We start from the raw sequence: 14,758 nt of genomic DNA on the forward strand, positions 1-14,758 counted from the left end.
AGAAAAACTCAGAAAAAGAGCAAGACAAACGACAATGTAAATCCCATGACAACTTGTAATCTCGTAAGACTAACCATAATGTTTTTAAGACTCACAGTTTCAATTTAAATGCAGCCCCACACAAGGACACGAGAACATTATTACTGAAAAGTGACGTAATCAGACTTTTGACCGGAGCACAAATAATCAAGGTCTTAATTTTTTCATTAAAACAAAGAAATTGAGAGAAATCAGGGGCCTGGGTGGCTCAGTGAAGGTTAAATGACTGCCCTGAGCTCAGCTCATGATCCCAGGGTCCTGGGATTGAGTCCACATCCAGCTCCTTGCTTCTCCTTCTCCAGGAGTCTGCTTCTCCCTCCACCCCCCCCCTCATTCTCTCTCTTTCCCGCTCTCAAATAAAATCTTAAATAAAAAAAAAAAAAGGAAACAGAGAGATATCAGACATGCCAGCATTGTTCAAAGAGCACTTACGAAAATAGTTCCTTTAGTATCTTGGGTCAGTGATTTAAAAAAAAAAAAAAAAAAAAAAAAAAAGACAAGCCATTTTAAAAGGCTCATTTAAGCAAGACCTACTGCCTATATTAAGGCTAGCACAACACTGAGGTGTTTACTAAATTACTATTTAAAAGAGAATGGCTTATTGTACTGTTTTCCCCCGTATTATAAAATTGCCTTCCCACAGTTACCCTTTACTACAGGTTAAGAAAGTTCAAAAGTAGTTCCTCTGAAATAACTAATCTAGAATGTAATTAAAAATTCAATTTACCCATTAAAATCTTAATGCCCATCAAAGCAAAAACAAACCCGTTTCACTTAAAAAAAAAAAAAAAAAAAAGCAGTACCTTCACCCTAAAAACACGAGACAATTCTAAATAACTAACCCAAGACAACTCTAAATAACTAACCCGGAGCTTAAACCTAGTTCATGACATAAGTGCAAATGACACTAAAAATGTTAACTTCATTGTCAACATCTGAATAATTGTATATATGGTTAAGAATTAAGTTTCTCTTAGTAACATTCAATTCTTCCCATTCCATCAATAGCTTTATTGGATTTACTTTCTTCAAAGAAGTGGAATACTAAAATATTACAGAACACAATTACAGGTTAACATATCCATAAAGTTCATGGTAAAGAGAAATAAATGGTCATTCCACATCTAGACGTCCTATATAAAGTAACACTTTATTTGTCCCATTATTCATTCTTCCAGCGGATTATTTAGCAGGATTACTAAAATGAGCGTTAAGAGGGCTTTAATCTCTAAAACATTATAGAAAAAAATGCACTTAAAAAAATTATTTATTTATTTATTTGACAGACAGAGATCACAAGTAGGCAGAGAGGCAGGCAGAGAGAGAAGAGGAAGCAGGCTCCCTGCTCAGCAGAGAGCCCGATGCGGGGCTCGATCCCAGGACCCCGGGATCATAACCTGAGCAGAAGGCAGAAGCTTTAACCCACTGAGCCACCCAGGCGCCCCAAAAATTCACCTTTTAAATTCAGACTTTTAAAATGCTACGTCTTAAAGTTATCTACTACTACACTGAACTTTAGTTATGTTCTCAATTATGTGAAATAACTGCATCGTAGAAACAACTATTTTTAATACATGTATAATCATAAAAGCTTGTAGAGATGCTTAGGAAAAGTATCTATGTTGACATAATTTTAACCCTTTAATCTTACAAAAACTTAAAAGCAAGACTAGAAAACTGTAGCTTCTTATACTATTTTTCTCTTTCTGAAATAAAAACCCAGGAAGGTGTTAAGAATTTTCAGATTTCCTGAATGTTCTATTAAGCCAAATACCCTTGTGATGTATTAAATTATTCGTGTGAAAATATGCCAAATATGTTAAAGGTAGGAATCAACATACCAATATAGCAAAAAAAAAAAAAAAAAAAAAAAAAAAAAAAAAATCCAATCATGTCAACAATAGCACGGAAAGTTCACTATTAGTAATTTCAAAGAAGCATCATTTCGGAAGGTAGATGCTTAATTTTTGTCATCAATCACACAAAAGCAAAGATTCCTATAGTCAGAAGTACCTGATTCATTTCCAACTCTAGTAAAGGGTAGTTTAATTATTCCTTCAAGTTTCACACTTTTTATTAATTTTATAATGGTCTCACAATTCACCAACATAGTTTCCAGCTTAAAGTTAGTAAATTTTTATTTTAATGTTAGTTTACATCACCATCTCTTCTTAACAGATTTTCCAACTTGTATCTCATCTTAAGGGTTTCATTTTTAAAAATGGATTTCCTATCTGAGCAATCTATCTTTTTTTAATCTATCTTTTATATAGCGAGCTTAAACTGGGTTTTTTGGGTGCTTTTTTTTTTTTTTGGAGAGCTTAAACCTTGTACTTTAATCTGTGGTTCTTCAGTGCCATAATCTAATTTTAGTATGGCATACCTTTGAGTGACAGAAAAGGTTTTTTCACGATAAAATGAACTACTAATAGTTCATAAACCTCTTAGGAAATAAAGTCCCAGCTCTATTCATTTCAGTTTTGTTTAAAGCAATATGCACTCCATCAAGCAACAGGAGAAACAAAACACTAAAATGTAGTGCTGAGAAAGCTGAAAAAACCAGTGTAAGTTTTTAAAAAGTCCTTTACGATTATCATTCTTAATCCATTTTACAGACCTGGATTCAACTTCTAGCCCACTTCTTGATCCTTAGGCTAATGATATTAGAGTGTTTGTTGAAAAGTGCCTTCAGCTGCTAAAACAGAAAACATGTTAATCAGAAGGGATTCCTATTCAGGCTCAGAATATTTTTCTTCTTCCTACACTTACAGCAACTTTCAATTAGACATTAAAAATTTTTGGATTAAAGCAATACAGGATAGAAAGTTAATCCATTTACCAGACATTTGTGACTCCATCTGATTTTGATACTAGCCTGTCTTACTTTCCTCTCTACTTAGATTTAGTGAGCTTTTCTCAAGGTGCTATTTTGCATCATTAAGACATTTCCACTTCCCTTTCAACTCTCAGTTTCCACAAACATTTGTACAGCTATTTCATTCGGTATATATGGAGATTTTTTACCAAATACCTTGATGTGAATGCTAGTTCTACTACAAAATAACTGACTGAGAAAATCACTTAACATTTGTTTTTTCATCTGCAAAATGGGAAAGAAAATATCCATCCCATAAGGCTGTAAACATTTAATCAATCAGTTCACATAGAACACTTAGAATGGTTACTGACACATAGTCAGGACTGTAGTAATCATCTACTTTTACACAGATGACCATAACAACCAATGAGAAAAACCTTAGATGCAAAACGAGAAATATACACTTCACTTGCACTGTACTCCCATTTCATATGTCAACTTTAGTGTCTCATTCATTTCTATTCAAGGCTGGAATTCATATTTGAATTTTGCTACTGAACCACAAGTAAGCTTTAAGATACCAGATTTAAAGGCTGGCAGTAACTTAGAGAACACTGAGGAAAAGCAGCAGAGGTGAAGGGATATGAAGAAATTAAACCTCTTCCTTTGTTCTCCATTACTAATCTACCTTAAAATTATCTTCTCATCCTTCAAAGGAAGTCCTTACCTCCCTGCCATAATCTTACTGCCTTTCTGCTGGCCTCTTTGCATCTTTGTTTACAGTTTCCAATACAAACCTCCTAAAACATCACTATTTTATATACACCCCTGCTAAAAAACACGTTATTCCCTAACTACTTACCACATGAAAAGCACATCATTGTTCTATTGCCTTTCACGTTCTAGTTGCATCTTATGTCTCGAAACACATTTTCCACCATAAGCCAACACCTTATGCAAAAGATTTTAGAAGCAGTTATAGGTCTGCTCAGTACTTACATAAATATATTTGCTGGACTATCTCTCCTTCTTCATTTTGTACTAGTAATTCTCTTAAGGCCCAGCATTGCACTCCACTTTATATACAAACCACAGTGTATACAAACATACAAGTTTAGAAAGGGAATGTTAACATCTTAGATACCTTCTACCTACCAATTTCCAATGCCATCATCTTCCCTTTCTGCAGTCCTGTATTTTTAAGTTTTATCACTTAATAGATACATCCTAAAAAATGTGTTTATTTTGCATTTATGACTTTTATGCACAAAATAACTTCTAATATGTACAGACTGTTTTTTATCTACTTGTAAAAAACTGACATACATGAATTAAACCTCCATGTCACTGCAATACACACAACCACATGGCACATACACTATTTATTCTGCAGATGATGAACATTCAGGCTGTTTCCAGTTTCCGGCCATTACCAAAAATGTTGGTATGAATATTTCTTGGTGTCTCCTGAAGCTTCAGCTTTAACCTCCCTCCTCTGTGGTGCTTTTCCAGAACTATATAGCCCATACAAGGATACTCAGTTAAGCACTGTATCCTGCTGTTACACATTTTCTTACATCAAGAATTTTAAAGTACAAATGCTTTAATTCCTTGATACTACTTTTCCTTTCTCAAACAATTTTAAATAGTCACATATGGAATAGGTTCTTATAAAAGTTACCGTACCAAAGGTAGATATTTAATATCCTAGTAATTTCTACAAAGGGGAAAAAAACCATACAAATCATCTTGAAAGATCAGAAAGTTATTTTCATTAGCAACCAATGATACTGCAAATCAAAGATCCTATTTAAACTCTAGTATCAACTGAGTACTTTCCATATTAGCTGCATTTACTGCTGCCCAGAAAGACATCTACCATAGGTATCACGCTTTGCTCTTATTCAGCAGCAGTAGCTGGGATGAGTTACCTCACCCTCCCTTCATTCACCTTTTTTATTTTCCTACGAACTTGTTTGTATTTTAAGATAGGCACCAACATCCACAAGCTACTGGGACTGCCAATCAAAGAGAAATGTCAGATCTGCCATTTTAAAAACTTCCCAGAAAAAAGCAAACTCTTTTTATCAACTAACCTTTAACTTTGGAAAAGCTTTTTAAACCAAACCAAAAAAATTTTTAAAAATTTAACCTTCAAATTTCATTGCTACTTCATGCAAATCATGTTGAATTGCAAAGTCTTGAGCCTTATAAATGCAGAGAACATCAAAGTTTGATACACAGCTGGAAATTATATGGAAGTGCATCATATCAAAGGAACTCCATCTACTCATACCTGTCACATTAATTATATTTGTCAGGCAAGATAACATAGCACTTTATCATGTATCTCCTAATGTATTACAAGTTTGTTCTTAACCTTATGATAGACACAGGCTGCAGTAACTCAAAAACTAAACTAGCAAACTTTAAAAACCACTTACAGGGGCACCTGGGTGGCTCAGTGCGTTAAAGCCTCTGCCTTCGGCTCAGGTCATGATCCCAGGGTCCTGGGATAGAGTTTCCCATCAGGCTCTCTGCTCAGCAGTGAGCCTGCTCCTCCCCCCCCCCCCCCCCCGCCTACTTGTGATTTCTGTCCAGTAAATAAATAAAATCTTAAAAAACAAAAAGAAAAAAAAAACCCACTTACAAACATCTTTTAACCGTTACACATATACAATTCTCCCAAACCATTCCCTTTCCTCTCTGCTCCAGTTTTTAACTATCCAGTAAAATTTTGTTTATGTAAACTTTTTAAAAAATTAATAATTTCAGAGCTCTCAATGATCCAATGAGAAGGCCCAATACAGAGCTAAGAATTATGAATTACAGAGCTTCATTTCCTTGGACACTGTTATCCTTGGAATAAACACACATAATTGTGAAACTACAATGTCTATGACCCTTCCACCCCACCCTCAAAGAACTCAGTATTGTCCAACCCAAAGTCAAGTCCACTCAGAACCTGTTGCCACCAAGTGTGGGGCAGTTTTAATGCAACTCTAAGTTAAAAAATGTATTTTTTTAAAAAGTATGTATTTTTTAAAAAGTACCTTTAACTAAAAGATGAGCTACGAATAACACTTTAATAAGCCATTACCCTATTCTTTGATTTTGATCATCATTAAAATAGTTTAAAAGCTGCACTTCACATTGTAACTTAATTACCATCAGTCCGCATAATGGTAAATTAAATATTCTTACATAAGGATGCCTTCGGATTCCTCCATTTGTCTACATGTAATAACCAGGGTATCTTACATAATAAACACTACTTTCTGTCACTTCCGAATACTCTGCACTTTAGATTTAAAGAAACTAGCTCACTTCTATCCCAATTTCTCTCAAAAATACATGAGGTCCTAAAGAAACAAACACGAGATACTGTTTTTTTTAAGTAGTCTAGCATGCATAAAAATGTCGCATCACTCTCCCCATACAAAGATAAATGCAATTTCTTGAGGAAATGTCAGAAAAACACAAGGAAAGAAATATAATATCACCCATAATGCCAATGCCAACATCCAGAGCTAACAATTTTTGGTACATCTCTATTTTTATGCTTATTCACAAGTTCCTTTAAAAAACAACAAAAAAGGAATGGAATTTGGAATCACCAGAGTTTTATTATTTTCTTTCCAAGTAATACTATATTCCATTATTCTCCCATCATTACTCTCCTCTTAAAACACTGCTTTAAAAAGCTACACAGATTTCTATCAGATGGCCACACTATTATTAGCACATCTGTAAGTGTTAAATCTTTCAGATTTTTAGCAAGCTTGGTAACTGAGATTACATTTATGTACACAAATCTTTTGTACACTGTTCCCTTAGGATAAATTCCTTTAAGTATATTCCTTCCATTTTAAAACCTATTTAATTATAAAATGAGTCTGAATCAAGTACCCAAACAACACACAAGTATTATAGAACACACCCGCAGCACTGCCACTGTTTATATTGCCACCACCTCCTTGGGCTTTATTTAATCTTTTTTTCTACGAAACTAGGGATTTGAATTACATTTTCTGAAGTCATGTAAGACAATTTACTGGCTTTCCTCATGCCAGTATTTGTTTACCTACTATTAGCTCATCTGTAATATTATTTAGCATTTATAATACCCTGAGCATTAGTGAATATTTTAAGTTTAAAGACTCCTTTAACATGCATAGTGATCAAATCAAGAGTGGTTAAATCCTTTCTAATTAGTTCAAAATGTTATGTGAAGTCAACTTCACTTAAAAATAGCTGAGAAGTGAGCTGTGCAAAAACTTCCTTTCTGGGTAAAATGTACGTTAATGTTATAACCATATAAATATTAAGTGCAAAGGGAAAAAACTGTAAACTTAAAGCACTTCACCACAAACATCTTCTGGCTAAAGATCTCTGGTCCCAGTCTTACATAACAAACCAGAACAATCCTCATTTAGTACTTAAATTGTGTTCAATTTCAAGTTTGCAAAAACATTCCGGTTAAGTGCAAAAGGCATACAAAGCGTTTTTGCAACAAAAATCATTGTCCACCTTCCATTTCTAAAACATTACTGCTGAAAAATTATGACGACAGACTGCGCAGACGACTGAGCCACTGAGTTTTCAAAAGGAAATTCTCAACCTTTATGAAAATAGCCAAAAACAGAATTTTTGCCCGCCGAGTACAACTGTTTAAATTTATCTGGGAGAAAACTGTTTTATCGACTACTCCAAAATCTTAAACCAAGCTCTATTCAACAGAACGCAGCATCAAGACAACAATTTCATGACTAAGAGCTGGGAAATAAACGACTCTCGCTTTATTCCAGCGCGCTTCAAAGACTAGAAATTTCGGAATCGCCATAAGCATTCTAGAAATATCTGTCTGGGAAACTGTAACTGATCCAACAGGAATATTCCACAGTATAAGGCCACAGAGCAGGAAAAACATCTAGGAGAATTCTTCCACGGCAAACGAGAAAAGTCCCTGTAAAACACCGAACATGGCACAAGGCTAGCAATGAAAAGAACAACGATGCACCGGCTACACCACGGTACTCCGAAGCCTTTGTCTGGAAACCGGAAGGTCCCACAACACACGATCCTCTTTAGAGGAACGCAGACTGATAATATCTCAATAAAGAGAAAAGGAATAGGAGGTGACTCTCTAAGCAAGTCTCTTGGCTCGCAGCCTACTGCAGAAGGCTTTCTCCACGACGCAATAAGAAAAACAAGCGTTAACGTTTCATTTTTCGGCCATTTTTACGCGATGGGGGTGGGGAGGAATTGTTTCTGAGGTCCAGCTAAAATCCCGCGCGGATGTGTGTGGGCGGGGGACAGGAGAGTCTTAGGGGGCGCTATGAAACTATGGGCCAAAAGCAGAGCGAAGGCCGTGACACCAAGAGAAGAAAGAAATGCTGCTCAAACGGCTAAGCTTTTCAGAGTCTGCGAAATCCTCCATTTTGCGGCACGTTTTAAAGGGGCAAAGGGGGGGGGGAGCACACACCTATCTAGGGCTGGCGCTATTCCAAGACTTCGCTGCTTAACTATTCTCCCCAAACGGCAGGCCCCCTATGGACAGCCAGTCCCTCAGGCCTCGAGCGCTCCTCCCTTCGCCTCAGAGCTGCAGCCCGCGTGTAACGGGCTTGTCGTCCCGCCCCCGCCCACAGCAAGCCCAAGACGCGGGAAGTTCGGCCGATCAGCTGCCCTCGGCGACCCCCGACTCTCCCGCCGCACCCCCGGCCCTTGGCTGGCCGCGTGTCTCCCTCCGGGACCGCTCACCTCCGCCGCCCGAGGAGGCTGGTTGCGCCGCCACTGCGCTCCTAACATGGCGGCCGCCGATCAGGCGGCTCACATACGCAGCGAGGAGGGAGGCAGAGCGGACGAGCGGGAGCGAGCAAGAAAGGCGCGCCGCCGGCTCCCCGCGGCCCCTGTCGCCGTCGCTGCCTCCTCCCGGCGGACGCGGAGAACCCCCGGCCACCCCACCCCGATTCTTACCCGCTTCACGCCTACCTTAAGGAAAGGGAGAGGGAAAAGGAGAGGTACCTCTCTCCCAGCGAGCGGGACGCGGAGGCTCCCACAATCCCCCGCAGCAACGGCGCTGGTAAGAGGTGGCAGCGGCGGCTGCAGCCCAAGAACAAACCCGCTCTCGCGAGAGAGTACACCCACCCCCACCCCCTCGCGGGTCCTGTTTCTGTGCGCACCAGGCCCCTCCCCCTACTCAGGGCGCGCACACTACCGCGCCTTCGACGGCGGTCGTTGTTCTCTAACCCTGGAGCCCGCCTGTGGCGGGAAATGTATAGGGAGCTACAGTTGATGAGTTCGAGTCCCATCCCCTAAAAAGATTTTCCCGAACCCTTAAACTTCATGGTGTAAAATTTAAATAGGGTATGCTTCAGAAGGAGTCGCGGGAGTTAGTGCTTAGACCTGATTTCTTCTGATTATTCTCTCAGTATTTGCCGAGGAGTGATAGCAAGGGCCAGACGCCGGAACCCATACCATTTTGGCTGGTTTTTAATCTCAGTAATTCTGTGGAGGGTCATGGAGGCAGAAGGCAGAGAACCTAGCCCACTTAAATAAAGACCACCGCCGCCACTTTGAATTTGAATGAATGTAAAACGCCCGAGACTGATACAGGTTCCTGAAATGCACATGTGAAAATCCGAGGTCGACTTTGAGATACTGCCTTAAGTAAATAAGTGAATACAAATACTAGTAACACTCAAATATTTAAAATCTTTACTATGCTGAATCAGTTTCGCATCTTTGAAAAATCGTTCAGGGTCCTCTGTGAAGATAGTGGAAAGGGCAAAGATGGAATACCACAGACCAATAGAAAATTGAAGAGATCGTCTAGTTCAGAACTCAGCTCATGTTCATTTCACTACTGAAGATGAGGAAGGGGAGGGTCATGGATGGATGAAAACTCCATGGTTAGCAGTGCTGTTAAGTGGCACTGGCAGAGTAGCAGGAGACTATAAGGCAAGATGTTTGGCATCAATTTTAAAGTAAGGAGTGGTATTTATGGGTCTTGAGCTCAGGGGTAAAAGATGTGGGTTAGTGGCACATTTGAGTTAATGACATAAATGAAGCGATGGGATTTGGAAGTTAAGCTAGAGACAGTACAGTGAAAAGAGGTATTAGGACCTTGAGAAGCAAATCAGTTAGAGCTAACTGGCAAAGGAGACCAAGTGAATACAGAGGTAGTGGGGAAAAAGCAAAAAAAAGTTTTGGGGGACGCCTGGGTGGCTCAGTTGGTTGGACGACTGCCTTTGGCTCAGGTCATGATCCTGGAGTCCCGGGATCGAGTCCCGCATCGGGCTCCCAGCTCCACGGGGAGTCTGCTTCTCCCTCTGACCTTCTCCTCGTTCATGCTCTCTCTCACTGTCTCTCTCTCAAGTAAATAAATAAAATCTAAAAAAAAAAAAAAAAGTTTTGGGAAGAGCAGGGAGGCACACATTGTACTGCCTTGAGAGCCAAAATAGAGGTCAAAGTGATCAACAGGGTCAGATGCTATCAAAGTGAAGACTAGGACTAAAAACATCTTCAAAAGACTTAACCACAGACATCAGTCTTATTATGGACTTGCTCCAGTAAAGTGAGAGAGGAAGTCAGACTGGAGGTGTATCAAAACAGGAGGATGGAAACTACCCAATGCAGGAAAGGTTTGGCTATGAAGACTGGAGAAAGCAGGGGGAGTTTTCCAATTTGCTAAAGGAGTTTCGTGGGTTAAAAAAAAAAAAAAAGAAAAGAAAAAAGTCTACTTTATTCTACAGAGAGCATAAGCAGGAGGAGCAGAGGGAGAGAATCTCAAGTGGACTCCATACTGGGCAAAGCCCAAGGCAAGGCTCTATCCCAAGACCCCAAGACCATGACCTGAGTCCCATGGTCAACTGCCTGTGCCACCCAGGTGCCCCTTACTACGGGAGTTTTGAGCACAACGAAAATGTTGGTAGGAAGAGTATTTTAATAAAGTTTTGGTTAAAGAAAACAAGTTAGAGGGATGATTTCTAACAGGCACTGAAATAGGATCCAGAGAAAGGAGACATGCCTTTAACAGGAGGCAGAGAGGAGATGTGGAGTTTTCATTAGGTTTGGTTGAAGCCTTGGGAATTGAAGGTGACTTAAATTTTGTGACTAAGACGTCATTGAGGGCTAGAGTTGAATAAGGGACAATTAAAAAAAAAAAGATTTTATTTATTCATGAGATAGAGCGGGAGGCAGAGGCAAAAACAGGCTCCCTATGGAGCAGAGAGCCCAACATGGGACTTGCACCCTGGGATCAGGACCCACGCTAAGGTAGATGCATAATTGACTGAGCCACCCAGGTACCCCAAGGGACAATTTTTAAATAGCCATGGTGAAAAGAGTGTAACTGCAATCCCACATCTGCATTTATGTTGTATAACCATTAAGAACTGAGGCTCCTCCAAATTAAGTGATGTTTAAAGCCTACTGAGGTTAGCTCTGGAATGAAATTTTGGGGAATTCACATTCCTCATTGAGTCTTGCGTCGTCCATTCAAAACCATATCTGCCTTCCACTTGGTGACTTTTGACTCCAAGTAATCTTGGCTAAAACTTCCCTTTATGTTGTTTCCAGATCTTAGATGAAAGAAGAAGCTCTGCTCCTTTTGAAAAAACATGAATGCATTTTAGAACTAAGATATGCACTTACCCATGCTTTTGTATAAGGCTGTAATGCCATCTGGTGATCATACAAAGAAGGAAAGTCAAACTTTATCATTGAGTAATTATTTATTGAGGATCTGCTTAGTGGCTCATCAACAAAAAGACACATTGGAAACCAAACTTAATACAAGATTTCAGTCATCAAATGCCTATTTCATGAGGGACACAGTACAAGGGTAGGGATTCAATGACCAATTGCCAACTCTTGAGGATCGTAGTCTGATGGCGAATGGACAAGGAGTCTGGCCTCAAGGTGGGTCTGGCTGTGAGTAGAGATGAATCAAGAGCTCTATACTGTTTTGGGTGACTTGGGAGTAGGTGAGTTGTGCACCAGGGATGGTGAAGAATGTGGCTATAAAGCAAGAATTTCTGCTAAGACTTTGGAAGGTCTAAGTGACAGCTTGGTACAGCTATGTTATGTAAGACTTTAAACACCAGGAAAGAGTTTGGATTTGAGCTGATAATGAAGACCTTTTACAGTTTTGCACAGGAGACATATCGAGGACATATATTCTGATACCACACAATCATTAGGCAGCTGATAATGCTTTCTAATTATTATCATAATTTTGAGGATAAGGTACCATTATTCCTGTTTTATGTAAGAGATTAAGAAGCTTGCAGGTGATGCAGCTAAACAGTGACAAAAGCCAGGATCTGAACCCAGTTCTGTATCAGTCCAAACACAGAGCTTTTGAGCATTTTATGATACTGCCTTTATCAGAGCTGTAGTCTCAGAATCTCTTGACAGTCCACCATCTACTTATTTTTTTTAACAGATTTAATGCCCTGAAACCAGGTCATCCCTATAATTTAAGCTATTTAAAAATAGAGAACTGTTAACCAATGGCTCTTTTAGCAATGGCACAGCAGGGAGGGCAGTCAGGCAAGAGGGGGTTTAGGAAGGAATTTTTGAGTAGACAATACATATAATAAAATTCAAAGAACACAAGTTTTCCCCAACTTAAAGGTAACCCACTTACCAATCATTTCTTTTGTATTCTAAGGATTTTCTACAAAGAAATACTTTGTATGTGTATATGTATATGCTTGTGGTTTACTAAAGATGGCCACAAGTTCTTTGCCATGCTTCTCATAGTGGAATCAATTTCCACTCTGCCTGCATCTGGAAGGGCCTTATAAATGGCTTTGACCAACAGAACGCAGAAGTGACTTTTTTTTTTCCACAGAAGAGAGAAAATTTTAAGATTTTTTTTCACCCACTTGGAACCCACTTGCCAGGTGAGATACCCAACCACTATTAAGAGGTCACACTGAAAGAACCAAAGTACGTCAAGTCTATAGCTCCTACTTAGTGAAGACTCCCAACAGCCAGAGCTCTAGCTGAGTCCATGTAGAACACAACCACCCAGCTGAGCCCTATCAACTGGAAGAATTTTAATACTTGTTTGAACCACTAAGTTTTAAGGGTTTTGTTACATAGTGATACACTAAATGAAGATTTATTTACTTTTTTAATACTTTAATAGTAATCTCTATGCCCAGTGTGGGGCTTGAACTCATGAGCCTGAAACCAAGTTGTGTGCTCTGCTGACGGAGCCAGCCAGGTGCCCTTCCATACAGAAGTTTGAAAATCTAGTCACATAATTCCTTCCTTTTAAGTACTCCTCATTTTTTTTTTAAACTTGGAAGGCAAAGGTACTCTATTACACAATTAAAGGAAAAACCATGCTTTCTTATTGTACTTTTTAAACATCATTCAGAGTCTATTTCTGGATTTCCTTTTATCTGTTCTATTCATTGAGTAAGCTATTCGGTTGCCAGTATCAACACTTTACTCTTTTTGTAACGTTTTAACATCTGGTAGGGCTAGTTATCCTTTATGATTCTAATTTCTCACAATATTATGATTATTCTTATTTTTCCATGTGAATGTTATAATCATCTTATGTAGTTACAAAATTAATCCTGTTACTTTTATTGGAATTTTTATAAACTTACAGTTTTCTTTAGGAGATTTATCTTTATGTTGAAATTTCTTGGACATGGTATGATTTACCACTAAAGGTCTCATTTGTGTCTGTCAGTATTTTAATGTTTTCTTCATCTGTAACCTCTGTACATCTGTCTAATTATTCCTATCTTTATTTTCCTTCCAAGTTATCTTCAAACCCATTATTTGTTACTTCAATGGATCACTTTCAGTTGATACCCATAGATATATTTCCAAGTAAACTTACCATCTATGAGTGATTTTATCTAACTACCTTTGGTAGTAACTTTGAACAAAGCTCTTTTCTTTTTCTAAAGATTTTATGTATTTATTGGACAGAGAGACACAAGCAGGGCAAGAGGGAGAAGGAGAAGCAGGCTCCTCCCAGGATCATGACCTCAGCCAAAGGCAGATGATTAAAAACTGAACCACCCAGGTGCCCCTCTTTTCTCTTTTTTTAATGGGATAATTTCTAGGGTTTCCTCATTAAGCATCACACAGCCTTTTGGGTAAGACACTTTTAATAGGTTAGGAATGTTGATCCTCAGCAATTTTAACAAATGCTATTTTAGCATGTAGGGAGATTATTCTCGATATATTGTTGAAATAATCTTGGAATAACTTTTCCGTGTTGTATTATTTGTAACAAGTTTGTTTATCTTTATGCCCTTAATTTAGCAGTTGTACTACTATGCATGGAACCCTACTCTACCCCAACCTTTAAAAAAGTAATCTTTGGAGCACCTGGTTGGATCATTAGGTTGAAGTTCCGACTCTTCATTCAGGTCATGATCTCAGGCTGGTGAGATGGAGTCCAACATTGGGATCTGCAGGGGCCTGGAGCCTGCTTAAGATTCTCTCTCTCCCGCTTCCCACCACATTCTTTCTCTTAAAAAAAAAAAAAAAGGCAAATATTTCAGGAATGTTTTACAGTCTCAGAATTCTTATTCTGACCCTCACTGAACCCATAGTTTAGTAGGGCCAACACTGAAAAATTTTAATAAAATGTGACAAACACTATCATAAAATGTGACCCACTGGGGCCTTCCAGAGGGGCATTTTTAAAAAACCTGAGATTCAGAGGCGGTATGACAGGAGGAATGAAGTAGATGGATGCTAAAAGCAAGGCTAACGGTTTGTCTGTATATGTTCTTTGTATGCTAAGAACAAAAGCCTCCTCACGCTTCAGCAACAGTGGCCAAGATGCTGATAAACTGAAAGAAGGTATTTGGCATTTGGAATGGTTTTAAGAAACTAGAAGAAACTGGCACTTTAATC

At 38.8% G+C, this 14,758-nt stretch overlaps 1 protein-coding gene across 19 annotated transcripts in view; it reads right to left on the bottom strand.

Moving 5' to 3' along the window:
* The window catches only part of MATR3 (matrin 3), a 47,353-nt gene that overhangs the window by 20,975 nt on the left and 11,620 nt on the right, over positions 1-14,758 (bottom strand). For 2 of the 19 annotated variants that reach the window (XM_082725504.1, XM_082725515.1), the window contains exons 1-2: positions 8,849-8,975; positions 2,657-2,731 (exon numbers count right to left, since the gene is read on the bottom strand). The exons of 1 other annotated variant lie outside the window; for it this stretch is intronic. Coding sequence is in view for 2 of the 18 variants with exons in the window: in XM_082725509.1 (XP_082581635.1) it covers positions 8,618-8,665 (48 nt within the window). In the remaining 16 variants the exon portion in view is untranslated. Of the gene's footprint in view, positions 1-2,656; positions 2,735-3,719; positions 3,804-8,617; positions 9,111-14,224; positions 14,369-14,758 lie in introns of those variants that run through there. 16 more of the 19 variants (XM_082725507.1, XM_082725518.1, XM_082725520.1 and 13 more) reach the window with 15 other exon arrangements.

The sequence above is a fragment of the Mustela nivalis genome (assembly GCF_964662115.1).
Source record: "Mustela nivalis genome assembly, chromosome: 3".
Lineage (NCBI taxonomy): Eukaryota > Metazoa > Chordata > Mammalia > Carnivora > Mustelidae > Mustela > Mustela nivalis.